Genomic DNA, 26,995 nt, shown 5'->3' with positions numbered 1-26,995 from the left:
GTCCTCACACAGTGACTTTCCTGCTCAGTGGCAAGAGGCAATTTCCAAATAACCCGACCTAGTGCCAAACCAATTGGTTTTCAACAGAGGAGCACTGCTACAATTCAAAACCAGAAGTGGCCCAGTCTTAATCTTGGTCATTTCCCAAGCTTTTTATTAAACACAAGAGAAAAGTTTTCTGAGCTGTGAATGCTGCTACTAGTTCAGCAAATGCACCAACAACAGTTCGGAGATGCCAAACATATTGAGTATCTCTGGCTTAAATGTTTTTCTTCCTGCAGCGTGGCTGTTCAGCATGCAAAGCTTAGCAACAATTTAAAATTCTGTTTTTCTTTTGGCTAACCCTCCTCCCAAAGCACCTTTATCTTTTCCCTGAATTTTAACTAAAAGTAAATTCTATCACTATTCCACCTCCCTTCAAAAGCCTGCACAGCTGGATAAAGAGCAATTATGCCCAACTGGAAATTATATGCTCTACCCACTGAAGCTCACGGTGTTAATTAAGTTACATCAGTTCATACTTGCAGAGGAACCAGTTTCTTGGTCATGTTTTGAACAAGTCATATATAGTCCATCTGAAATGGACGCATCTTAGCACAATAAGAATAAAAAAAACATGTGCCACTGTGGTTCCAAGAGTGTATGGCTATAAAGAAGATTAAAAAATATCTGGCGTTACCTTATTCCTGATTTTGATGCGCTGGTAAAGATATTCAGGGAAAGGTTTGCGAGGGATGAAGCGGCCCATTCCCTTATTTACGTGCAGATTTCCGTCTTCAAACACAATCTTCCCTTGGCTTATGACCACGAGCGGAGCACCATGGCACTCCATTCCTTCAAAGATGTTGTACTCAACAGCCTGGGGATCAACCAACATACTCACTGCAAGTTCAGTACAAGATCTCTTTCAGTTAGTAACTTACAATCTGTACTTGTAGTCACATTTCTAGACAACTGCCCTTAAGAGGCGTATAAAATTGTTTTGTCTGAAGGAAAAGCAATGCATTATGATCAGAAATGATTTAAATGAATCTCCCTGATCAGACTTCCTGGGTCATACTTTTCTTTTCCATTGCTCACTCTCCATCAGAGCTCTATCTCATTTGTTTTTGAGGACTTTCCATATTTATCCAGAGCCTCTAGAAGTGCAGTAGCCTGAATAAGAAGGAAAATTGTGACTCCGCTGCCAGATACCCAGAGGACGTGGTCCCACCATGCATGTGCTGTGATTGTGTAAGAGAATTTCAAAGGGGCCAGCACACATATTTCTGTCTGAAAAAGCCCAGAAAGGACCAGTCTAAATAGGAATGACTGTCAAAGGGCAGGTACTTATTACTTTCTTGAAAATACAGAGAGATCCCAAGACAGAGAAATAAAAAAATGACCTAAACTTACTTTTTAAATGTTTCTGAAGCTTTATGCCTTTTTAATAAAAGCCATATTACTGGATTTCCAGTAAAACATTCAGAAGAATTCCCCAATAGAAAAGACCAAAGCACCAAACAGTAAGATAACAACTTTGAAATACACAACACATAAGATAAAACCTGTCACAGTCAAAATGAAAGCAACTGTCAGTCACTCGTACTCTGCACTAAGGGCAGAGAAGTATGCAGCAAAGCTTTGGAATTAAATAGAAAATCCCAGCCGTGAAGCTGCTCAGAGCTGTATTATCAAAATATTTCATCATCTGTCATAATTTAGAATACTGTTGGTTTAGCTGTGTGATTTATAATATCAGGTGCTTTTCAGGTAAGCAAAAAAATGAGCTGGTTTTAAATTTATCATCACAGCTTTGCTACGCTCAGCTGCAGACCTGCTGATTCACACCTATTTAGAGACCTGCCACAAGCATGCAAAACATAGTGCAATTGTATATGCAGAGAGAAAAGAAATCCTTCCTGATCCCGGTGCTTCCAATGCAAGATTTCAATACTTTCATCTTCTGAAACATTAACCCACTTCAGAATAGGAGTAGGCAGTTACCCCGCTCCTCTATAGCCCATAGATTTGGTGTTCACACTAACTAGATCAACATTTGAAAAGCAACAGTGACATTCCTTTTTTCTTGCTGGTCTTCCTTTCCTCCTTACCGATTTATGGCTTTTAGCTGTTATAGTCTTCACCTTATCAGGGTCCCAAATAACCACATCAGCATCCGATCCTACAGCAATCCGGCCTTTTCTTGGATACAGATTAAAGATTTTGGCAGCATTGGTACTGGTGACAGCTACAAACTGGCTCTCGTCCATCTTACCTGTGGCCTAAAAACAATGTGACTTGAGCAAAACAAGCTTATAAAACAGCGATTTACTATTCAGAGTGCCAAACGATCAGGGACACACGGGAAGGCACGCTGTTCATACATAGGTGATGTGGCATGAAACAGAGCTTTTATCAAGCAGGATTTGATACAAGGTACATTACTTGGGAGTTTCAAATAAGTGAATGTGTTACTCCTGGCATCCCAGAGAGCAACCAATAAAACCTTACTGCAGATGACACCATCAGGATGCTCAGTCACCTAAGGCCCCTTTCTCTACACACTGATGCCTAAGTGGTTTTGTTGCTAGTCCTGGTAATTTCCATTTAAATGTTTTAATGATTTTAAAACAGACAAACTTATATGAGTATTAGAAAATTAAATAAAAGATCAAGATTCAGACTCTTTTAGAAACATTTCTTGCAAATTTAGTCCATCCTACTAGTACTATTATGAAACCTATAAATCTAAGTGATACAACCCCAGTTGTAAAGTCCTTGCCTGGAGAAATGTCACCACCAATTGAACTTTTTATACAGTCAGTGATGGCTTAATAGCAGCTGTACACACCAGCGTTTTGACTTTTCTGTAGAATATTTTGGGGTCTTCCCTGGCAATAAGCAAGAGCAACAACATTCCAAGGAAGAACAAGAGCGCCAAACTTTTTAATATTAAATAAACACTTACTTCCTGCCTGGTAAAACATGAGATTTGCAAAATATAAGCTACTCAGTGGTCTGGGACTGAATGTTACCACATGTAAATCCCCATTGCAGCCCGGGCTGCAGCTCCTTCCCTTGGCAGGAGTAACAAAAGGGAAATAGCACTGGCTGGCTGCGCTTTGCTTTGCTCCTACACGGCAGATAGCGGAAGCTGCTTCTGCGCTTGGAATCCCAATAGCAGTCCCTGAAGAAATTGGTTATTAAACACAGTCTGGGAGAAGCGCTCACGAGAGCGTTGTAAATAGTACCGCTTCCCAGTTTGCAATATGCATTTGAGTGCAGTGCAGTGTAAGGTAATGAGTGTGTGTGTGTGTATGTTAAGACGGACAATGGAGGGAGAATATCATTATATATTAGGATCCATGGAACCATAAAAAATTGCTAACTTATACCGGCACCCCACCGCAAAATATGCCAGTATGAATTACATGCAATGCTCTCCTTCAAAGCATTTTACAGTCTAGCCTCAGGCTCAGCTGCCATCCATTTGTAATTTCTCAAAAACGATGAGACACTTCCCAAATTCAAACAATCCATTCATCACATTTATATGGGGTCAGCTTCAAAACCATTAAACTGCTCCAGATCCTACATCTCTGAGAAGCATCCACTCTGACACAACTGGAAAATTCAGCGGTGGAGTCTGTGAAGCCTCAGGTCTAATAAAGCACGATGGTGTTGCACTGTCAGAAGTGAAACACAGCCCTGAGTTTATAAAACTGGACGTTTTTGAAATAAACAATTCACCCCGTAGTAGCGCTCTCTCAGGGAATTCTCAGAAATGTATTAGAAAGTCACTTAAGTACTGGCCAAGAGTCTCCTGGCTTTACATTATTCAGCCAACACTCAATTTCTTTTTAGTCCATAAAAGTAAGTAATTACTTACTACAGCCTTGTCCCAGACAACAGTCATTCTTTCCTCAATTCCATTGACCCCTTCAGGAATCATAGTGAAGTTGTCCTTTCCAACGGCTTTCTGGGCAGTGCTATACGGGCAATGTCCACTTCCCGTCACCTGCAGGTCCCCACTGTGGAGTTAACACACAGAAGGTTTAGACCAGATGGCATCAAGGTTACCTTGGTCTCAGGCTAGCTGTGAATGGACCTCTCGAGCCTACACACCGGAGGCATAAGCTGTAAATCATGTCAGCAGCCTTTACATGTTGGCTACAGATCACTGAAGAGCCACAATGGCATTGGACATCTCCACCTTCCCCCAGGAGCACCCTGAACTCCCAGATTACAAACCCCTCGGGTTTCAGGCTGCTTATCGACAGAGATCAGGCACAAGCCCACTAACCAGGACAAAGGATTATTCTAGGATTAAGGAAACGATCGGAAGCTTGTATGAAATGTCTGCCACTCTCAAGATAAATTAATTCATAACCATGCTGAAAAGTAATGGCAAATTTTACAATGAAAAGTCATGAGCATGAAGCTTTTTTCCCTGTATTTCTCCCCTCCGTATATATTTTTCTTGCAATTCTTACACAAGTATTTCTGACCTTCTACAACAGAACCATGAAAATAAAAAAAAAGGAAAGTTTTTTTATCAGGTAGTCTTCTAATTAAACAAAGAAAGGCATAGTTCAAGTCAAACATGTGCTCTGGATTTATCTAATTTAAAGGTCTTACACAGAAAAAAGCATGTAGTGAAACACAAAAAGAGCTACAAAATAATAATGCTTTTATTTAGAAGTCAGTTTTTTTCAGCCTGGAGAAAATTTTTTTGCAGAGAGAGCAGAACTGGATCACAGCTGCTTTCAGGAATAAGGAGGAAGAACATAACCAACATGCAGAATCTTGCAAAAACAGAAAGGCAAAAAAGAAGATAGGTTCTTCAATATCTACAGGAAATGTGATTATTTTTAGGTCTTGATTAAGCTTACAGGAGTCAAGCACATTCAAACACACTACAATTTCTCTTTTCTAACTCCAGAAGGGCGATGTCCCCAAAAGCCTGTCATCCTTTTCTTTGATTATCCAAGTTCCAGCTCTGAAACATGAATGATTCTGGTCCACAAATTTAGATTCCAGCAAGCTAACAAATAGCCAAGTACAGAAGAAAAAAGGGTCACACATCAGGAATTCTAATGCAATTTTCTGGGCTGCCAGCCCTAATGATCACTGACAGTCAGAGAAGAACCTTTGGCCTCTTTTCTAGTTCTTTACCATGCTCACATCCATCCGCCCAGTTTTTAGCAGAAGCCAAACCCGGGTATTTAACAGTGAAAAGGCACCTATGTTTTAGCTGTTCCTGATTATTACTGAGTGCCTGGTGTTACTCCATAGGATTAAACCAAATCCATCTGTTAAACATTCATTTATTCTAACACAATAATGAAGTCAGAAGATTGCAGCGCCATTTCTTCCTTTTTGTTGCTCTTCCGTCAGCTAAGCTTCTTGTGGTTTACCCTCTCTCTTTTCTGCACTCTGATGAATACAACCATGAGAACATGACTGTCACAGAAGGCCCTGTATCACTGCCCATTTCCTTGAGGTTATGTTGCGCTTCTTACACCATCCTATTAATTCCTACACCTGAAAGATAAAAAGGAGTTCCTTCCTCTGAACTCCATCTTCCCACTCCTCTGACATTTAATGACATGCACTGCACTCCCCAGTCTAATCAATGGAAGACTTCTGAAGCTGAAGCATGATGCTCGAGAGCTGCCCAACACCTCGTGGTTAACCACACGGGCACTGCTCCTGCTCAGATACACTCTGCTGCCAAATGGGGGATAAGCATCAGATCAACTAAAAAAACTGAGAGACAAGAAGGGATCACCATGGAAAACATCTCCAAAAGATGCAGTGGTGGGAATTAACAGCGGACATATGTGTATCTTTAAATGCCACATCAAAACCTCGTCATCTTAATTCTTCACCATGAGCAAGGCTTTCACAGCAGGTTACATCTTCCATGAAGCACCAAGATCTCACATCTCTAGTTCAGAAGAGATGGTGTATCACAGTGGCAATAATGCAGCAGTTCACCATGGAAGATGAAAGCTACCTCAGGTGCATGGCCCACAGATGAAACAAGGACCAAATCTCATGAGGCAAATCCAATCTGCAAACCCCATGAGACATGCTGGATTTTTATACAGTCAGCTTTTCAGTGAAAAATCAACACTTTCTGTGGAAAACAGCACAAGCAGTATGCTGCGTACTTTCAGAGGAAGAATGTTGGAAGGATTTTATAATGAATGTAAAATATCTGCCTCCTAATGAACAGTGCAATAGAAAAGCAAAATACAGTCTTTACCATCATCCTTGTGTAAAACTCCCCACAAATGCATGGCAGACTGATAAAATATACAGTTCTTTTTTTTAGCTTCACAGTATAGATTTAAAGTATTAAAACTGAAAGCAGGCTAAGCTGCTGTCATTTAAGATCTAGGACTTTAAGCCATTAGAAAAAAAAAAAGCCATTTTTGCATGCTTGGAGGATAACGAAAACTTCTGTGACTCCTCAGTTTGTCTTTCTTATGTTAGTGGTAAAAAAAGACATTATTTGGATTCCAGTTCTAAAAATTCTCTTGCTATTTTAGCTAATCTGTTTTGACCCACATACTATTATTTTGGGACTCTCTTCTAGAAAACATATAGCCGTGTCTGATGGAGTAAAGAGCCAAACATTTTGATACACATTCACATGTGCTGGCTAAGAGCCTTACCCTCACACAATGAGCTTCACTCTTTACAGTGCTGATAGTGATGGATCAGACCAGAAAAGTAATTTTTCTTCCTTATCCTTATTTTAAGGAACAGAAAGCTCAATTATGGAAAATCATTTCTGCCATCAGACTGTCACAACAGAACAAATTCCTGTATATCCTTACCAGAACCGCATGTAACTCAGAGCTCAACTGCGCGTTCGTCAACAGCGTTGTCCACGCAGCATCATTAGGGCAGCCGACTTAAAACCTGGGCTGGGTGGACTGCACAGCCTGACCCACCATGTTCAAGGAGAGATGTGTACATACTGCAGCAGTGGCATCGATCGATGGCGGCTTCCCATCACACGTATGTGCCCATCCACCTAAAGAGCAGCTCTGCCAAGCCTGAATTAAACATGCAGGGTCTTTATGTATGCCTGCCATACAGCCTGCCAGTTTGTCATGTGGAAAACTAACCTCAGGAGGAAGTGTTTTCTGAAGATCCATGGGTCACTTTTAGGGTTCAAATGCTACTGCTCTGTCTACAGCATTTGAAACCCTAGAAAGGGGAGGCAGCAGGTGAGATGAGTGCCACCACATGGTGCTGAATAAGGTTTTGAATGGTAAGTTGAGTTCCTCACTCCAGCACTAGCAATCTGTCCTGGTGGGACTTAAACTGTGATCCGTACCATTTCAAAGCTTAAGCTAACGTAGACCCATAGTTGGCTACAAGCAGGAAATACTTTCAGGGATGGGTTTACAGTCTGGATTGCTGGCAAGGCATTGCTGATATCTTCTTTTCTATATGAGAAAGACACTTCTCCCTCTGCTGTGTACATTCATCTCTCTAGTGACAACCCTCTGCCTACCAGCCTGAAGCCAGTCAGACCATACCCCTATCCTGTCCTCCAGTCACCAGCCCATCTCCACCTGAGTCCCTGATGGTCTCCTTTGTCCGAGGCTCCACTCTGGCCTCTTTCTCCTGCCTGACATACCTTCTCTATATGTACCACTTGTCTTTGCTGTCCTCCAGCTTGAGGACCCTGGAACCAATAAAGACACAGGCAAGTTAAAAGTAAAAACAAGGCTGCAAGAACTAAACACAAGTAAACCTCTATGATTTTGGTCCATCCCAGATGATGGCAAACTGTCAAGTCAGAAGTTTTCAATACACAGGAGCTAAACCCACTGAACTCTGCTACAAACAATTCAGTTTAGGACAGCCTAATTCTCAGAAGTGCCCACAGTTTACAGCCCCACACCAGCTTTGACAAAAACTGCACCAGGAAAGTTTTCTCAGTTCTAGGTACCTCTGCATTCAGGGACAACCCTGATTTCAGGAGCTGTGCTTGCCAGATATGACCAGGGCTTAACACTGAGTCTGTTCTCACAGATGGGGTCTATCCACCAGGCTGCTGCTTATGCTGGATAGTGAAGATGCCATCTGACCATATTTTAACAATTTGGCTGCAGAAAACAGAGAACTAGGGAGAAAGCCAGTTTGAAGTCCTGGGCTAAAGACTATCTAGCTGTATAACTGGGAATCACTTGAAAAGCAGAAAGAAAAAGAACTAATTCCTAAATAGCCAACAGTTGCCTCTCTATCATGCTAACCAGGAGCTGGAAAGTCCATGTCTGCTCACCTGACTGACTGCCTAAATATAGGGATATAACCATCCCTGGTTTTCTGTGTTCCTTCTCTGCTGTTTCGTGCATGAGACTGGTTTAAAGGAAAATGAGCTGATCCCTAGAGGCTTTGTCCCGTGTGGCTTTTGCACTTGCCTAACCATCAGCCTATAAAAAAAATGAAGGTCTTACCATGCTAAGAGCGAATTTAAGTGGTCTGGAGTGGTAGGATCAGGGCTCAGAGGTGGCGAGGTCACAAAAGCTGCAGCCTTGGCCCAGTTTTTGCTCCAGTAATGTGTCCCATCTGTCCCCAAGCTGGCAGTGATCGGCTCTCCAAAAACAAGGGGACCTTGGGGAAAACAAGGATATACAGGAACTGATTACAATCCACTCTCTCTTCAGCACATTATACTGCTTGCTGCATGCAACCATGTATAATTTACGCATTGCTACATGGCCAGCGTAGCTCCCAGAAAATTAAGCAGCCCTGGCTTTGTCTGTATGATAAAAAATTAATGAGGAGGCTCTCTGAGCTACACACGCTTTTGATCAGCATATTTACAAAGCTCCTTTTCTAATCCAGAAGGAGACAGTTCAGATCTGGTTTTCATTTGTACTGTTTTAATCACAGTCATGTTCTCTCTGTTGCTCCGATTCGGAGTGCATTTAGGTGGAGGATGGGCTCCAGCAGACAGATGCCTTTTTACTACTCCCAGGTTGGGCACAGCACCAGCAGATAACAGCATATGGTCCCCAGCACCATGCTCCAAGTCTCCAAGAATACAAATACCAAGACGATATCTTGCACTTTGGCTTTTCCATATTGCTCACGCGCTTTGTAGCACCAACCAGCAGAACAGACCTGACTCGCAAATGCAGCTGCAAAAGCGGCTGCCTCCAGGCTCCCAAGCGCCTTTTGGGTGGTTTGTAACCTGGATCCATCCATGGCCCCAGTAAGCGGTGTTGACCCGCAGATGTCCCCAGTGCACATCTGATGGGGCCAGCCTCCAGCAGCAAGGCCAGGAGCGAGCACCACGCAACTCTAACAGCAGGTTCGCTGCCCAAGCCACCCCTCAGCGGGCAATACCCTGAAATACCCCCAAAAGGCACAGAGATGAGCTAGACCCTGTTAGGAAGAAAAAAGCTCCCTCCCACAAACAGAGAGAGATACAGCAGTCTAAGGGAAAGGTAAAAGGGAAGACAGGATAAAGAAGAGTTACAACACAATCTTCAAGGGGACAGTTTGTGGGGACAATTTCTCAACTGCAAAATGTGAAAGGTCTTCCCTTCGTCTTTCCCAACCATAAATATTTAGGGTCTGTGAAGGTGTTACCATTCTTTGGTAACCTCTCCCTATATCTTGTGATTGGGGTCAAGATGTACAGGTTTTTCCACTGAGCTTCTATTCAACAACAACAACAACAAAACAAAAAAAAAATAAAACCAAGTTTGGGGGAGAAAAGAAGTCTCTCACCTTTCTTTCTGGCCAGTGCAATGATATCAGCCGCACTCTTGCTCATCACCTTGGTGATGTACACTGGGCAGTTTATTCGACTGGCAATGGTGATGGCACGGAAAACTGCTTCCGCTTCGAGCTGAGTAAAACAAAGAGGAAAAAGTTAACTGCAAAAGCAGACTGAAGAAGAAACGAACTGGAGGACTGAACCATACTTCTCACTGTTTAGCAACAACTCTTCAGGGGCTGATTCTGCTTTTTCCATGGAGAGAGAGGCAACGCTGGGAAGCAGGGAGCTAACCCAACCTCAGACACTTCGCACTGGAGTAACCACAGCCAGGCTGTGCTCACTAACGGGGTACAGCTGCCCTGGCACAAATACAGCTCCCTCACTCCCTGCACCCCAGGAAAGGTCACCTCCAAGCAGTTGATGGGGGTCCTCCTTACCTCCCTCCCACTGTTCTGCTTCGGACTTCCACCCTGCAGTTGGAAGGAGAACGAAGCAAGGGAACATTGTCCCAGCTCGGAGACAACCTCTGAGCTCTCCCTGGCAGCTTACCCTATGAGGTCTTTACATAAGGATAAGATGACAGTGAATGTAAAGTATTCTCAAACAGCAACTTCAGCACTATGGACTGAATTTAGCCCATAATCCATAAAAGCCTTTGAAGCATCACCCAGTAAGTCCCCTCCATCAGCAAGCGTAAAGGCAATCTCCTCCTGGGGAGCCATCTGGGACGTAGACACACAAAGCAGTCGTCTTCAGACCAAGGAGCAGTGTTTCCCAGGGACTTGGGAGACTCTTCTCCCCACTCCTCAGTTTTACACCTCCCTCCTGGACGGACTCACAGTATTGGCATTTTAATACCTAGAACTCCATTGTGACTGAAAATACTGACTCGACAGTACAGAAATTTCTCTCCAAGAGGTATGCTAGAAAAGTTGAGCAATTTAGCCCTTCCAAAACCACATGGCTTAATTCTTCACAGTTTTGTAAATTACTTACTAAGATGAGACTGTCACTTTAGGTTCTCCTAGGACTTTTATCACAACATTTGTTCTGGAAGCCCCAAACCCACCCAACAGAAGACCAGGGAAGGAGGCAGGACCCCTGTAACTCGGCACTGGGGCTGTGGTGGTCAGATGCACAGTTAGAAAGATGCAATATTCCTTTCTGGAAACTGCAAATGCAGATTTTCCTTAGGCTCTTCTTCTCATTAAAAGAAAACAACTCCATTCTTTTAGAATAATTTAGGTGGAAGTTAAACAGCAAAATGAAAAAGTACATAAACAGCTCAATAGAAGAATGTGACCAATTAAGCTGATTCCTTTTGCCCTGGGGAGAGGTTATATAAAAGATCTGCAAACCACAACAATCTCTTCCAGTTTAGCCTCAAATCCCCAGGGCATTGTCTCTTTAGCCTTCAAGGAAATCAGTCGCTTCCCACTACCGTCCTCCATCATCCCATTAACAGTCTGAACTGTGTACATTAAGGGACATCCACGTCTCCACCTTTTCCTTCTCATTAGAAAAACCCTTTCCAGATGCCTGAGATGATCCTTGCCAGAGCCTGGTTTTAAGAGAGTTGCATAAACTGAGCTTCCTCACAGCATCTTTCCGTTCTCACATATTTGCATTCCTACAGCCTGCATTTCTACTACAAATGTATCTGCTGGCATAAACATAGATTTATACGTGGGCATATGCATATGCATGGTATATACATACACATGCATTTTACAGGAGCCAAAACACTTTAATGAATGCAGTTACTCCAAAGCCTAACCCACAAGCTGCACTGCTGATTTTTACCCTGATAAGCCCAGTTTTTGTCATCACGAATCAAATCACAAGGGTCATACTCAAAAACACATGCACGCCCACGCCCAGGGCAACAGGAGCTGCAACACCCGAGTGTACAAGGATGCGCTCATCCCCGGACCGAGGGAATGCACCTGCTGCAGCAGCGAAAGGCTATTTCAGGCAAACAAACAGGCTGAAGGGAACTTGGACTTTTCAAGGCTTTGAATAACACTGGAAGAGGCTGTGGGAGAAATAGACTGTTGCCTTTCCCCACGCACCCGTCTATCATCTGCACATACAGAAGCCAAGCTCCAATACTACGTGCTCGACAAAGTATTTCCACGAACGACAAAATGAGTGAAGTCTCTTACCTCCTCAGGTCTGCTCAGGGCATGTCCCTCGGGGCCGGTGATTCCCATCTCCAGGATACGCTTTTGTTCCTGCAACATAGCAGATAAATGCTGACAACGGCTCCAGGATAAGGCCCTTGCAGCAGCCATCCTCTGGCAGATTAACAGCCATATTTTCTGACTGCCCCTTTTTTGTCTGTGTAAATGCAGCTGCATAAGCCTGCTGTCAAGGGAGGACGACTGAAAGCACTGGCTCTAAACTGGTCCCATGCCACCAGAGTGTCTGTTCCACGCAGCCAGCACAGATTTCAGGGTAAGATTTACCGCTGCAGTGTGATAGAGTGTATTTGCACCTCGAGCCGTTGGGCTGCACCACTGGAAATATTCTCTGCCCTTCTGAAAGTCTTATTTGACACCAAGACATCAGCCCAGGGAACAGGCTTCAATCAATATACTAAATAGGAATTATGAATATTTCCAGCCTGCAATTCTGTTTTCACTCACAAAAGTTCCTCTCTAGCTGCAATCCATGAAGCACTGTTATCTTCCGTAAACTTTTCGCATTGCTGACACTTCAGCAAATAAAGCCTTGCCTTTGGCACCCAGTTGTCTGCAACACTTTTTTTCCTACAAAGTGAATCACTAAAATTATGTTTTCACGAAAGCAAAACAGTGCCCTCCAGTTGTGAGGAGACTGTTTCCACACCAAAAAGCCCATCTTGGGACCAATGGGGGTTTGTCAGAAAAAAATTTGGGCTATCCAGCTTCGCAGCAGTGAGAGTAATTTTTAAAACTAGATTAAAAGCTTCACCTATATTTTAATTTAAGGTCAAGCAGTGGGATTGGAATGAATTTCCATTTTTGTAGAAAATGGCGGTCAACCACTTCTGATCTGAGGTTGGTCCAGGTCTGCCAGCGGAGCAGAAGTGGGACCAGAGCTGTTGATGTACCTCCGACCCTGGCCCGCCCTGCCCACAGGTCTCTAATGAGCTGAGTTCAACAAATGTAATGACTCCGTGATACAGACAAATGTCCCCTGGAGACCGGGATGAAGTTACCGAACATACTTTACTGTGTCATCTAATAAATATTTGATCCCAGGCCCCCGAGGGTGAAAAGCTCACACATTACCAACATACTCCAGCAAAACCTGAGCAAGTTAATATTCACATACACTTTTGCCTTTGCTGCGATCAATGAAGGCTGAAGAGGCATTAATAAGAATGTATTAATCTGACTCTGTAATTAAGATTATTTTGGTTAGAAAATCATAATGTTTCATAGATATCCTTAAAAACAGGTGTTCTAAATTATTAACGTAACAGCTCTAAACAGTGCCAGTTAAAGACTTCAGATAATTAAAATACAATAAAAACTAAAGTTGCAACCATATAATACAAAAAATAGCAAGACAGCAAAGAATGGAACACAAAGTAGGATAGATTTGCATCTTGAAGGCATTCATAAAATTAGATCATACAATAAAATTACCCACTGTAAGAGGATTTCATAATCCTAATAAGATAGAATATTTGTTTGATAAGATCAAATTTGGATTTTCACACAGGATAGTCCTGCAAAACCCCCCTGCAGGGAGCTTTCTGTTCACTATCCAAATAATCCTTCTAAATAAAAGCATAATGAAAGACTGATTTTATGAGACATGGCAATGGTGAAGAAATATTTTGATGTATAACATAATTTACATTTCTGTACTACTTCCCCTTTTCCTAATACTGTATGCTCATATTCCATGGCTGTATATTAAAGCTGATCAAAGAAAAATGTAACTGAAACAGATTTCTATCAGAAATGCAATTCCACGAGTCCGCCTTGATTTTAATGGGGAACATATCAAAATATCACGGGTGCCATTTGATTTGTTTCATTCTGCCATTCCTACCGTAATATTGACTTACTATGTTTCTTATTATCAATTTTCATTCTACTGCATATTTTATGTTGTATTAAAACCATAAATTACAGGTTTTGTTAGTTTTAAATCATGCTAAACTTCATGGGAAGTTTTTTCTCCTCTTGAATCCAAATAATGATTTTCACCTGGTTTCAGTGGGGGAAGGACACAACTGCACTGTATGTGCCTGCTGACTCCTCACTAGGAAGTTTTGAGGCCAGTAGTTGTTTTGGCCAAACTTGAAGGGAAAAGGGAAAGAAGGCTCTCAAAGGGGGTAAATTCTTACTAGGCAGATAAAGGACAGAATCCTATGGAGGGAAAAACAACAAAATGCGGGCGAGAGCCCTTACACACTGCCCAACCACTCAAACGTTCACTTGAGGTTCTCCCTTAACCATGAGACAAGGTGGCTTCCCTAGCCACATCTCAAAGACAACTTGGTTTTAGCTATTTAATTTCCCCGTCAGCTCTGCAGCCTAGTCCTTAGCGGATAAGCCAGCAGATAAAGAGCTCAGCAGATAAATCAGTTGGCTCACTCGGAGCCTCGCGGACCTCAGAGGGGCTCTACGCACGTACAAGGGATCAGGGGAGGGAGACACCTCTGCAACAGCCTTGAAAGATTCATCTACCACAGATGTATAGTCATAACAACACCCACTCAAATCCGCCCGTTCTGTTTTGTAGGGGAATCCTGGCCTCTGAAAGACCAGTGGGAGGTTTACTGTGGACTGCTGTCCTTGGGATACCTCTTTCGATGTGCTGTGGCACAGATCAGAGCTACTCCAGTGTGAGGACAGCACCTACGCGGGGGACCTGACCTGCAAAGACTGCACTGGGGATCTGGGACATTTTAATGGAACGTACTGAATTTGAGCCCAGTTTTCTGGTTCTGAGAGGCATCTTCAAAGATCATGGCTTACACTTTAATGCACATTTTTGAAATGTTTAGAAGATCACAGTGGTTTCTTATTCTCAAACTTCAGAGATTTATAAGAATATTCTCAAAAATAAATAGGTCTAAGAGCATTACCACCCACTCTGCTTATGCTATAACTGCAGCAAGAAGCATTAGCATAAAGTTTCCCACCTCCACTTTTTGTCCCCAAAATCTCTGAGCAAGGCTTTATGTTGTTCTGCTTCACTTGTCTCTGCCAGATTCAGAAGAGATCTTCTTGCTTCTGCCCCCCTCACCCAGTCCTCATCTGCTGCCAAGGCAAGAAGCTACCTGGATCACTGCTCCACCTCACGGATGCTCTGCCAAAGCATGCAAAAGGGTCTCCATCCTCTCATCCCAGCGGTTATCCCAGCAGTGGGTAGGACATCAGGCCCAATTACGGCACTTACCAGGTAGTTACTTTCTTCCTACCCATACCCTGACTGGAGGGTTTTACTTCTCCTCTCTCACGCCTATCTTCTCACAAAGTAAAGCAAAAATGACAGTTCACTCACCTGAGCTATCAAGTCTCCATTTTCAGCATGGACCAGGATAACAGCCCCAAGGCTTTTTAGAAAGGTAAAGGCTTCATAAAGCTGCAGGTAGTACAAAGAAGGAAACACTGCTGAATAAGGAAAACACATTACTCAACACTCAGACCTCTCTGTTCATCTAAGTTTTGGTCCTACTATGCTGGTAATTATCTAGGCGAACAGCAAATTATCTCCCTTTTCCACCCTCTGTTTTCTACACAGAGCCAGAGCTTCACTTCACTGTTGACTTACCCACCCCCTCACACACCAGCCAGCCCCAGGACGAGCCTCTGCCCTTCTGCACCAAGACAGGGTCAACAGTCCCGAGCGGGGTTGTGTCTCCCTCGGACACAGTGCTTCCCCCAGCCCCGTGCTACCTCCGCATGTCCTCCCACACAGGTCTAAGTTTAGCAAGTAGCCTCTTTTCTGGAGTTTGAGCAAATGTAAAATGGAATTATTCCTGTGGAATGGGAATAATCAATGGACTATGGACACTTTTAGTACAGCTAAAACACCTCTTTTCTGAAGTGCAGGCATTTTGCACCATCTTCTTAGAGCAGACAGTGTCAAGCTTTTACCAACATCTTTAATTCTGCAATTAAAAGTTGTAATACTTTCTATAGAGCATCCTTTTTTTTATTGCTTTCTAAGATTCAAAACCCATTCATACAGAAGGGAAACAGTTGATCCTATTGCTTTTACTGAGAATTTCTAAGCACAGATCTACTGAAATTCAGTTCCCTTTCCAAAAGGTACTCAGCCAATGTGTTCCCTGTTTAAATCAGACTTCAGTAACGTGGGAGCCCAGTTTCAAACACAGATAAATTACTGAAAACACAGTTTCTTTGGTGCCCACTTTTGCACGAGGGCACTTCAGCTAGCATTGAATGGGTCGGAACACTCAGCCTGCAACATGTGCATTTAAAGAAGGTAACGGGCATTAGTCCAGCCACACATTAAACATTTTGATATATTTCTCTTGGCAATTCTAACAGGGAGTTCAGTTTAACAGGGACTGCCTCTGAGAGAATATTTATATATTATTATGTCTAAAATTCCAATTAAAACCACATGTATTGGAGGTGTAACAACAGTTATTTAGCAGATCGAGAGCTATAGCTCTGGGAATAAGTAAGAAAGAAACATTTTCTCAACTGAATAAGCAAACATTATTATTACTAACAGATGCCATTGTCCATTTACAATGACCTGATACTTATGAATGGGAAAGCTGAAGAGTCTGGAATCTGTAATGAGCTCTGGACAAACAAGCTCATTGTTATCTCCAGCCCTAATGAGAAGAGGCCACCTCCCCCAGAAAGCAACTCCATTTAGCTGTTTGCAGCAACCGAGAAACTCTTCAAATCTCAAAACTGCCACCACCTCGAGCACTTCATCTTTTCTTCCCTCTCTGACCTAGAGTTCTTGAAAGATAACAGCAAAATAAAGTGAGGGCAAAATCCTGAGCAGCGCTGAGTGGTTGCAATGTTGACAGACACCAGAAAATCTTTGCAGAAAGTGAACGTCACACGCTTGAAGGAACACATGCAGATGTTCAACACTGCTCAGCACGGACCCTCCAGAGAGAACTCCTCCGCTGCGCATTTCCCCCAGTGCCGCTCGGGTCAGTGAGAGTGTTTCTCTGGGATTCAACTTTAGCAACTCCTCCAGTGTTGACAGGGAGATCACAGGAGAGAGGACAGATCACAGCAATGAAAAGCATTCAGAGCAATACCTGGCTGTCGGACATTTGGTAGAGATCTTTGTAGGCCATGTAGACTTGAAAAGAGTTCACACCTGTTCCAAGACAAAATTCAAACGTGTTGCCATATACGTGGATTCTTAAATTGTATTTGAACAAAAACTTCAGGGAAAATAAGTCATAAAATATGTCTGGACTAGGCTTTTCACCAGTGATTGCCAGAAATAAAGCATGGCTCCACAGGTACAGTACAGCTGCTCGGACTAGAAGCCTGAATCCCCTCTTCTCTGGGGGAATTTGCTGGACTCTGTGGATTGCCTGTGTTCAGCCCTGGAGCAACCCATCCACCACCACAAATGAGATTGTCTGTAGCCAAATCATGGACAGACAATAGTGGCTAAAGCAAGCACGTAAAGTTTGTAAAGTTTAAAAAAACTTGTGTCAAGTTTCTGTGAATCCCTGGTTTTCTTTTTAGCTTTCTTTAGCTAATCAGGAAAGCATTTCAGCTTGACCTGAAATTGTGCTTTTTAATAGATAAACTTCTCGTTAAGTTTCCCAAAGTGCTGAGAAGCTGTAGGAACTGCGTATCTAAATTTGCATACAGACTTGCATTTTCTTGACCCTACTGCCCAAAGCACCCAGCTTAGCTGATGGCAGACACTGGGAAGGAGTGGAAGCAAAGCCTGAAACCAGTTACAAGGGCAGCTCACCATACCTATCCATCCACCTTCCAAAGATGGAAGGATTTATGTTGGCAGTCATACAAAATCACAAAAGATGACAGCTCCAAATTTTAGAAATCAGTAAGAAATGCTAGTGTTGAGTGTCAGTGGCCAAGAACCAACTGTATTCAAACCACCATTTGCTATTTATTTCAAGATTCAATTATTTACACAGCTTCGTATTCTAAGGGAACGGGAATTCCAAACATCTTCTGTTCATATCTTCTGTACATATGAATTTAAATTAGTTTATAAATTTGCCTTACACTTTAGTCTACTGACAACATCCCTAGTTTGGTACAGGAACTGATGTCAGAGTTTTCTAGCTTAAAAGAAAAGTAAATTCTAACCTGTCTAAGCCAAATATGCTGCATTTCAAAACAGCTGTCATGAAAACTATGCTTCCTGGGGCAAGAGGAAAAAGGAGGAGATCTGTTCGTATTATTCACGTTGGCTACACCAAATGAATAAGGCTCTCTGATGAAGATATAACTCCTTCATGAGTCTAGAAGGCACAGACACATCCTCAGGCAGAGGGTATGGCTGTTCACACTCTCACAGAGAATTTGTTTATTCACATTTACAAGATTAAAATACCCCAGGGTACATGCAGGATAAACCCTTGACATGATCCCTGGTATTATGTCTCCCCGTTAAGGCCAGGCAGCTCAGGGAGAAGTACAAAGCGGGAGCCGGCCCCTCCTTGCTGACTTCCACGCTGAGCAAATCGAGCCTGGACCGTGGAGCCCCGTCAGCCTGGGAGCCTGTCCTTTCGTCCTATTTTCCTGTTTCTCAGGTTCCCAGAAAACATGCATGGCCTTGACTAACTGTACTTAGTATGCTCCTGCTTTAAAACTTTTAAGCTCAACTACACCTTACAGGGGCCAGTGCTTTCACCCGGGTGCCTGCAGCACCATCTCCCCTGACTGATCACATCTGCCCAACCTGTCTTGGAGGAAAGCTCTGTTTCTCTTCACAAACCCACGCAGTGTCTCAGATGTCAGCTGCGCCTGGGAGCCACCTTTCTGCGTGGGTGACCATGCAGACATGAAGCCATGAGATCCGTGTCAAGGCTGATCCAAGCCATGCTGACTGGCCTCAGCGATGGCACGGGAGTGAATCCTCTCACACACGTTGCTCTCCTTTATCCACTGGGATCTAGCCAAAGGCAATTCATTTCATCACAATCCTGCAGGAGATAAGGCAGCTTTCGCTGGGTACAGTGGTTGGAAGACATACATTGACCCAAGTAATATATATACTCTTCCTTCTTCTTTTATTGCCTTTGTATCTTCTTAGGCCCTTTTCTGACCTTGGTAAAATGAGCTTTGCTCCTACTCACATTAACGTTCTCCCTGAAGTCAATGAGAGTAGAAGGGATCCCAGCAGGGATCCGAGCCTGTCCCTCACCTTCTCCCATCTAAATGCACATCCACGCCCCCACCTACCATGTCAGATAGAAAGTGGAAGGGCACCTCACTGGCTGCCTTTAGACCTAACAGGAAAGATGGTTTGAACCATCCTGCCTTGCAAAGGGCTACCTTTACAGGATACCAAGATAAAACAACACCAACTTATACATGCAGGTATCCAAGATTAGACTCTTTACCTAATGCCTTGGTCTGGTGTCTCAATCTACTCATTGGAAAAATATGGCTTTTCAAACACCCTGGTCCATGGCCTGCTGACCTCACTGCTTAACATCTGTTACATACTACATTCGTGTTAATGTCCTGCTCACTCTCGCACCTGGAGTACTCAACAGGATCTTCTCCAAATTTCAGACAGTGCTACAGGTTTTTTTGAACAGTGACAAAGTGTAGTAGTGACAGGAACGAGCGAGGCCTCTGTCAACACATTTCAGGCTGTTGTTCCTTTGCATATGCTGGAGAAGCCCCATCCCAAATTAGTTGCCAAGTCTTTATAATCAACATTCGGCCCTTCCAAAGCCTCTGTCTCCTTAAATTAGCTTTGTATTGATTTTAAACTGATTAATTATTCAATTATACCTCAAGACAGAACACCTCAACAGCAGCTCTGCGAGCTCCCCTGTTATTCATGCCGAAATTGTATTAGGCACATGCAGCACTGAACCATGATTAACTGAGCCCTGTTACTCGGCTAACACACCCGCCAGACAATCAGCCAAGAACAAATTCAATCCAGATTCCCAGCTGATGAAAACCAGTGTCACTCCATTGACATGCAGTCTATTTGCACCAGCTGGCTCAAATGTTTCCAATTATCAGCAGATATCATCCATTAATTTGAAAGTCCCTGCCATGCTAAAATATTTCCTATTGTGCTTGTGCTTTCATACTCGCCCTTACCTTGTGGCTCCTAACACATGAGAGTAATTCACATTGACTGAGACGTACTGCAGCATCCGTGAGAACAAAGGTGACCTCCTAGTGCTATCGCCACCAAAGAGGCCACCAAAGGCCCCCTCGCACATCCCGGTTCAGGAATCAATGACCAGATTCCTGCTTCCCCTGAAGAGTGAAAGGCAGCTCAGATTTATATTGAAAATTCACATTTCTATAGTTGGAGAGAACTATTAACCTAACTGCCTGCACCAGGCTTTTAATGTAAGCCCTCAGGCAAATTTGGGATTGCTGAGCCATCTGTGATCCAGGAGCTCTGAAAATAGTATCTAATCTTTGAAACAAGGCACAGTACACTTGTCTGAGAGTACAGTCAGCTAATGCACAGCAGCATATCCATGTTAACAGTGATAGCAGGGCAACTGCACAGATTTGGCACCATCAGTGTTGACAGATGTCATCACCTTGTAAAAACCACCTATATTATAAAGACCTATGTAAGACCAGCTGCAATTTCTCTAAATTACATGTAATCTTGCTGACTGAAGGGTTTTGTTGCTCAAAAGCTGGTTATACAGCACATGTACTGCTAGCATGCTGCAATACAGGATAAATTCCCCTACGTGACTGCACCTCCACAGTATATCAGTGAACAACTGCTCTCTCAAAAATAGGATTTTGCTTTATTTTTCTACTTTGATAGTACATTTCTATATAAAGAGAATTTTTCAAATCTAAGTCATCACTAGCACAACACCTTACAAAGGATGCTGCATACACATATTACTTAAGACTTCCCAACACAAGGGTCACTATGATTTACCCATGGTAATTAAATGCCGTTTCAGAAAATATTTCCTAAAATAATATCCATGCATTTTCAAGGAAAGTATTGCATGAAAAATATTTGAAAAAAAGTATGTTTCTGGACAAAAAAAACCATGCAGAATTTTAAGGTATTAGGTCAAAATTATTATTTTCTGAAGGCTAGATTCATTGCCTACACATATGTATCTGCTGCCACCAAGATACCCTCCATATCTGAAGCGGCCACACTGAGCTAGCATGTATGGAAAAGGATTTATTAGAGGTTTTATCTGTGCTATTCTGGAGTGGATATACAGCTAGAGTCCAGACAGGGTAACCTACAGCATCTCACATGATAGCAGATCTGTTAATCGAACTGAATCAAGCCCATAAGTGTCTTAGATTCCTAAATAAGTGACCTGGTTTTTGTAAGTCCCGAAACAAAGCATCTTGTAGTAACTTCAGGGAGAGCCACTGGAGACCAAGCACTTGAGGAAATCAGGACATTTTTTCAATATTAGGTATCTAAGTTTAGCATCACTTTTTTTTCTAATAACTTGAACCTATTTTATAAATATAGGTATGTTTTATTAAAAAAATCTTGTCTTACAAGTAAATTATCCTAAGCCATTGCTGAGAAATGAGCAATAGCCTGTGGTGGCCATTTCTCAGACACGTGTCCTTCATATTTGGGCTTAATTTGAGGTAGCTAAATGGACAGATTCCAGCCTAGTTAAAATCTGAACCACTACCTTTAAATGTCTCATTGTCTCCATTCATGAAACAGAGGATCTAAGGTGACTGGGCTGATTACCCTAAATGCTGATCTCTGAGTTTTATCTTAAAATAAATCTAAATATGCAATGTCTGAGCCTATTTTCATATGTACAAACAAGCATAAAGTGATACATTTGTATCTGACAACATACACATCTTAATTTTCCATGCCTATATTGGGGTAAGCCTTCTCCCTCCATCAGCCTTGCTGCTGATTAGCACTAATGCACAAAGTTTTAGGTCCATTTTACACAGCAGCAAGTGAATATGAAAGTTCAAGGTAGTGCAGAACCTTGGGCAGCACAACCAGCACCTGTGCATTTCTGTTATTAATACTTCAAAAATGAAAATACTTCAAAATTTCACCTCCATATGATATTTCAATAAAAACAAAAAACACTACTAATTTTCACTCACTAACCTTTGTCTTGCACCAGAATTTCCAGCTCTTCTCGAATCCCGTCATACCAGCTGGTGATGTCCACATGGAGAGAGTAATCGCAGCAGGATTTGGTGTCAGCTGCCTCATGCCACTTCTCAAAGGAGGTCAGTAAACTCGATCCAGGTTCTGGAAGCACGTGGTCAACTGAAAAAGAGATTCAGTCTCTGTTACCCAGACAGCACGCACACTGTGCAGATTTCCTCAGTGCCTGGGAGTAAGTCGCCTTCCAGCATCTCGGCCAAAACAGCAGCCTTGGAGGCCATTTGCGTGCAGACCGTAACTCTGGGATGTTAGCCAGGTCCTGCTGTCTCAGGTATAGCAGACTTTGTGGACAGTCTATCCTAAAGCCAAGTCTGGCAACCTGCTTGGTGCAGCATCAACAGACACGCAGTGGGAGAGAGCCAAATGTCTCACAGTTTAGGAAACATTTGTTTTTCCCTTTAATGTTTTGTAAGAGACCCCAAGTTCTGGACTTACCTGTATGTATTGTCTGATGTGTCCACGTCTATGGATTTCACAGTAAGCGTTATTATTAACCAGAGCCTCGTAGTCACTGAATTGGCCCACGCTGCCCTACCAATACATCAGTGGGGATGTTGAATGCTTTCTCAGCAGCCATAATTGGGAAAACAGCCAATGGTCTGAACAGAGATGATGTGGAGCACAAACACTCAGCCACACTATACGGCCGATTAAGTGTGCTGCAACTATGCATCTTCACTGTCTCAAGGCTTTCTGCATCTGATGTTTACTGTTTACTCATAATGTTTACTGGCAGAAAATAAAGACATGACTACTTATGCATATACACTTATCTTTGCAGGGCTAGGTCAAAAGTAAGTATGGAAACAAAGCAAGATGGGCTTACCAGTGGCATTTGCAAACCTAACGTTGCACAGGAAGCCTCAACCGAAGAACATACCACTGAAAAAATTATTAACGAACGTAATGAACAGCAGTACATTTTGTCCTTATTGCCAGAGATCCTTTCAGCTGATACTTGCTGCTGACCATAGGTAACAAATAAGACCACTCAGCAAACAAAGCCACACGGCAATTCAGTGGGAGTAAAACCCCACCGGGAAGCTCCTCTGCACAAGGAAGCTAAGACAATTTATGTCACCTGAACAACGGCCTCACAAAGTCTAACCAAGGGCCAAGCCACTGCTAGTAGGAAAGAGAGAAATCTTGTCCTGCCATCTGGTAGACAGAAGAAGGGTCTTTAACAACTAGAAACACTTCTTTCCATCAAGGAAAATGTTTCTCTGGGACATCTCTGGTAAGGATTTCCTCAATTCCTGGGGCCAAATCCAAGTTCATAAATAAGTATCTTGTTATTTCCAAAGCCCTGAAATGTCACTAGGTGGGAACAGCAGATCTTTGCCAGATTTTCACAGAATCATAGAACCATAGAATGGTTTGGGTTGGAAGGGACCTTAAAGATCATCTAGTTCCAACCCCCCTGCCATGGGCAGGGACACCCTCCACTAGACCAGGTTGCCCAAAGCCCCATCCAACCTGGCCTTGAACACTTCCAGGGAGGGGGCCTCCACAGCTTCTCTGGGCAACTTCTTCCAGTACCTCACCACTCTAACAGTAAAGAATTTCTTTCTAACATCTAATCTAAATCGACCCTCCTTCAGCTTAAACCCATTACCCCTTGTCCTGTCACTACACTCCCTGACAAACAGTTCCTCTCCACCTTTCCTGTAGGCCCCTTCAGGTACTGGTAAGCCGCAATTAGATCTCCCTGGAGCCTTCTTTTCTCCAGGCTGAACAACCCCAGCTCTCTCAGCCTGTCCTCATAGGAGAGGTGCTCCAGCCCTCTGATCAGCTTCGCGGCCCTCCTCTGGACTCACTCCAACAGCTCCATGTCTCTCCTGTACTGGGGCCCCCAGAGCTGGACGCAGTACTCCAGGTGGGGTCTCGCAAGAGCCGAGCAGAGGGGCAGGATCACCTCCCTCGACCTGCTGGTCACGCCTCTTTTTTCTGTGTTAGATACTTACAGCACTAATTGCATTGTTTTTCAAAAATCCCAAGAGTAGATATATTAACCCTCAGTGCTTGTTCTGTATTTCAGAGGAAAATCCAAGAGAAAATTCCCCATGATGCTGTTTCTTTCTAAGGGTTGGTTCATTTTCAGGCCAGCCCTGAGTGACAATGACAAATGGATCTCCAACACAGTGCCCAGAAATTTGAAGATTCATTCCAGAAAATCTCAGAAAATCAGTATGGAGCCTCCTGTAGCTATCCCCACATGTGCTACACGAGCTTCAGCCTGGAGTGGGAAGAGTTAGTATTGCTAATACTCACTGATCATGGTGGTGCCCCCTGCTAGAGCTGCTTTTGTGCCTTGATAGAAGTCATCGACAGCAGTCATTCCTTGGTAGGGCTTCTGTAGGTAAGTGTTGACATCTATTCCCCCAGGAATAACCATCCGCCCATTAGCCTCTATGGTCTTGACTCCTCCAGGAACAATCAGGTTCTCTCCTATTTGCCTAGGCAGCAAGGAAAGCCAAAATTATTTTACTTAAGTGAAGAAGCACAGGGGGCAGAGGCTATTTGAGGCATGTAGGGGAGTGGAACCTAGGGGCCATACAGAAAGAACTGGGACCCCAAAGGAAAGGTGAAGCTTGAACACCCGCTCTGGCCGCTCTGCTCGGCACTGGCACAACGAAGCGTCCGCGAGCCTGCCTAGCTGGGCCCTGTGCTCGGGTTGCTTTGCATTGCTCCAGCAGCCAACAAAGTCATAATGCACCAGCATTAAAAAATGATTTTTTTAAACATGATTCGTATCTTTAAACAATTACAAAGATGTACAGTTAACGGTCTCTCAGGGGCTCCGGTTTTGTATATTAAATTCTTAAATGAAAACAGAAAAACATAGATCAAATATGACAGCAAGCTGGAATTGTAAATATATGGCAGAAGCACAAGGCATATCAGAAAGGAGCTATGATTACTTTGTAACAAAGTAATGCAAATTTGTCCTTAAAAAGAAATCCAAATATCATAAGATATAGAAATACATATTTACAAGACCTGAACACCGTTAATCTACCATGTCAGATATTGTTCATCCTCCTCTTAAAGTTAAACATTCTGCATAACTGTGTGGGAAAATGTTAATTAACTGTTGCAATCTTCTTCCCTTCGGTTCTTCAAAACAGGATATTTTTTTTCACTATTAAAAATATTAATCTGTACCCCATGCTGATAGGAAGCAAACTCCAGATACTTACAATCAAAATACTTTTAAGTGTTCATGGACACAACTATGAGTAAATTAACCTTTAACTTTGAAAGCCACATTACATTTTTATTGTCTACTTCACATGGTCCCAAATAGGAAAAGGTATGGGTCTGTGTGGAAGCCATATCCCTGTGTTGTTACACTGTAAAATATTTGGGCTTAGAGATAACTATAAGATAGTTTAAGTTCACTTAGCTTATCTCATATTAAAGACACACAGTCCTTGTCTTAATTTCCTTTTGTCTGGTATAAATTAACATTTATCCACAGCTAAACAAATACCCCAGACATCTGAGCTGCTGAATCTGTTTCTCCCATATTAAAATGCAACTCCCACCTACGGAGCAAAACACAGCGACTGATTAACAGCCAATCACAACAAGCTAGAACCAAAAATGAATATAACTGTTAATTAAAACCAGTGAAAAAAACAGGGATAATTATTCACATTGGAATTTGGCCAAACCACCAGAGTTAATAAATAGCCCCAAGAGGTCAAGAATTTGTTTCATATGCTATGCAAAAATGTCACCTCCAGCAGCTTGGCTCCCCCGGTGCTCCGGATTTTGGCTGGAGGGAAGCACAGCCATTCGGTTAGCAAACTCCCCGCCAGCATCCCGAGCTGGGGTCTCAGCCGCTCAGCGCTGAACAAACCCGAAAGGGCTTACTCGTGAGAGCTGATAATATCATGGCTTGAAGCCGTACAACTCCATGTCTGGCGTCTAATATTCATCAACACGTATAGCAGTGGGAGCATGTCATAACCCGTTATAGCTGCGAGGAGCGCTAATGATACCACGACAAACAGGGAATTGATGTGTTTGCAAAAGCCAGCAGCAGCCCAGCACATCCAACTGCACAAACAAGTTGCAAGAAGCTTCTCTGCTGTTAAAATCTGACTCGCGAAGGCATACCATAAGGCACTCCAACCCATGAGCACACTGAAAGCTTGTATAAAGTTAGGTAGCCCCACGGATAATAATGGTGCTGCACTAATTTTCATTAGGTGAATCCACTCCCCAGATTTAATCAGAAGAGTCCTCAACCTTTGTGCAGTGTTTGTGTGGCTAAAAAACTGAACCGGGAGAAAAAATTAGTATGACCAACCTCCTTTAAATATGTCTAAGGTGGAATTGCACTCCAAGGACTACCACACCTTACTGAAAATAACAATATTAAAGAAAACCTACACAAAAATACAAAAGCAATTCATTTTTATTTTCTTCCACAATCAGTAACTACCCGTTCCCTGTTCAAGAAAACACATATCCTAACGAAGTGAAAGAGTGCAAAGTATGTTCAGAAGTTTTTTGATGATTCATTGCTCAGTATTTTCAGTGTACAGTTGAGTTAACTTATTTGGCAATGGGTGAAGTCATCCATGCCAAAGTGACGTGGGACCAAATGGCCTTTGTGGATGATGCTGTGCTATTACTTGTCAGGAGCCTGCCTCATCTCTTGCCCTGACATCAAGATTAAGGCTGGAAGAGGGCTAATCTTCACTGGCATTCAAGGTTATTTTTATTCTGACTGACTAGAACACAGAGTAAGAGATAATGTGACATGATTCCTGAATTCCTCACTCATTAATGCTAAGTGTATGTTAATGAGTGGGGTTCAGTTACTTGTGGGTGAAAAAATAGAATAGTGCAGATAACTGTATTCTAGACACTGTACAAATGACTGAGCTGGTTTTCTGATGC

At 42.9% G+C, this 26,995-nt stretch overlaps 1 protein-coding gene across 2 annotated transcripts in view; it reads right to left on the bottom strand.

Moving 5' to 3' along the window:
• The window catches only part of CRMP1 (collapsin response mediator protein 1), a 51,728-nt gene that overhangs the window by 4,897 nt on the left and 19,836 nt on the right, over window positions 1–26,995 (bottom strand). For both annotated transcript variants that reach the window (XM_054825099.1, XM_054825100.1), the window contains exons 3-12: window positions 24,353–24,537; window positions 22,019–22,183; window positions 17,001–17,062; window positions 15,248–15,328; window positions 11,905–11,973; window positions 9,748–9,868; window positions 8,466–8,622; window positions 3,872–4,013; window positions 2,094–2,264; window positions 680–859 (exon numbers count right to left, since the gene is read on the bottom strand). In XM_054825099.1, the coding sequence (XP_054681074.1) occupies window positions 680–859; window positions 2,094–2,264; window positions 3,872–4,013; window positions 8,466–8,622; window positions 9,748–9,868; window positions 11,905–11,973; window positions 15,248–15,328; window positions 17,001–17,062; window positions 22,019–22,183; window positions 24,353–24,537 (1,333 nt within the window). The remainder of the gene's footprint in view (window positions 1–679; window positions 860–2,093; window positions 2,265–3,871; window positions 4,014–8,465; window positions 8,623–9,747; window positions 9,869–11,904; window positions 11,974–15,247; window positions 15,329–17,000; window positions 17,063–22,018; window positions 22,184–24,352; window positions 24,538–26,995) is intronic.

This window comes from Grus americana, chromosome 4 (genome assembly GCF_028858705.1).
Source record: "Grus americana isolate bGruAme1 chromosome 4, bGruAme1.mat, whole genome shotgun sequence".
In the NCBI taxonomy this organism is placed as follows: domain Eukaryota; kingdom Metazoa; phylum Chordata; class Aves; order Gruiformes; family Gruidae; genus Grus; species Grus americana.
The sequence above is the reverse complement of the archived record's forward strand: the minus strand, read 5'-3'. Positions and strand labels throughout refer to the sequence as shown.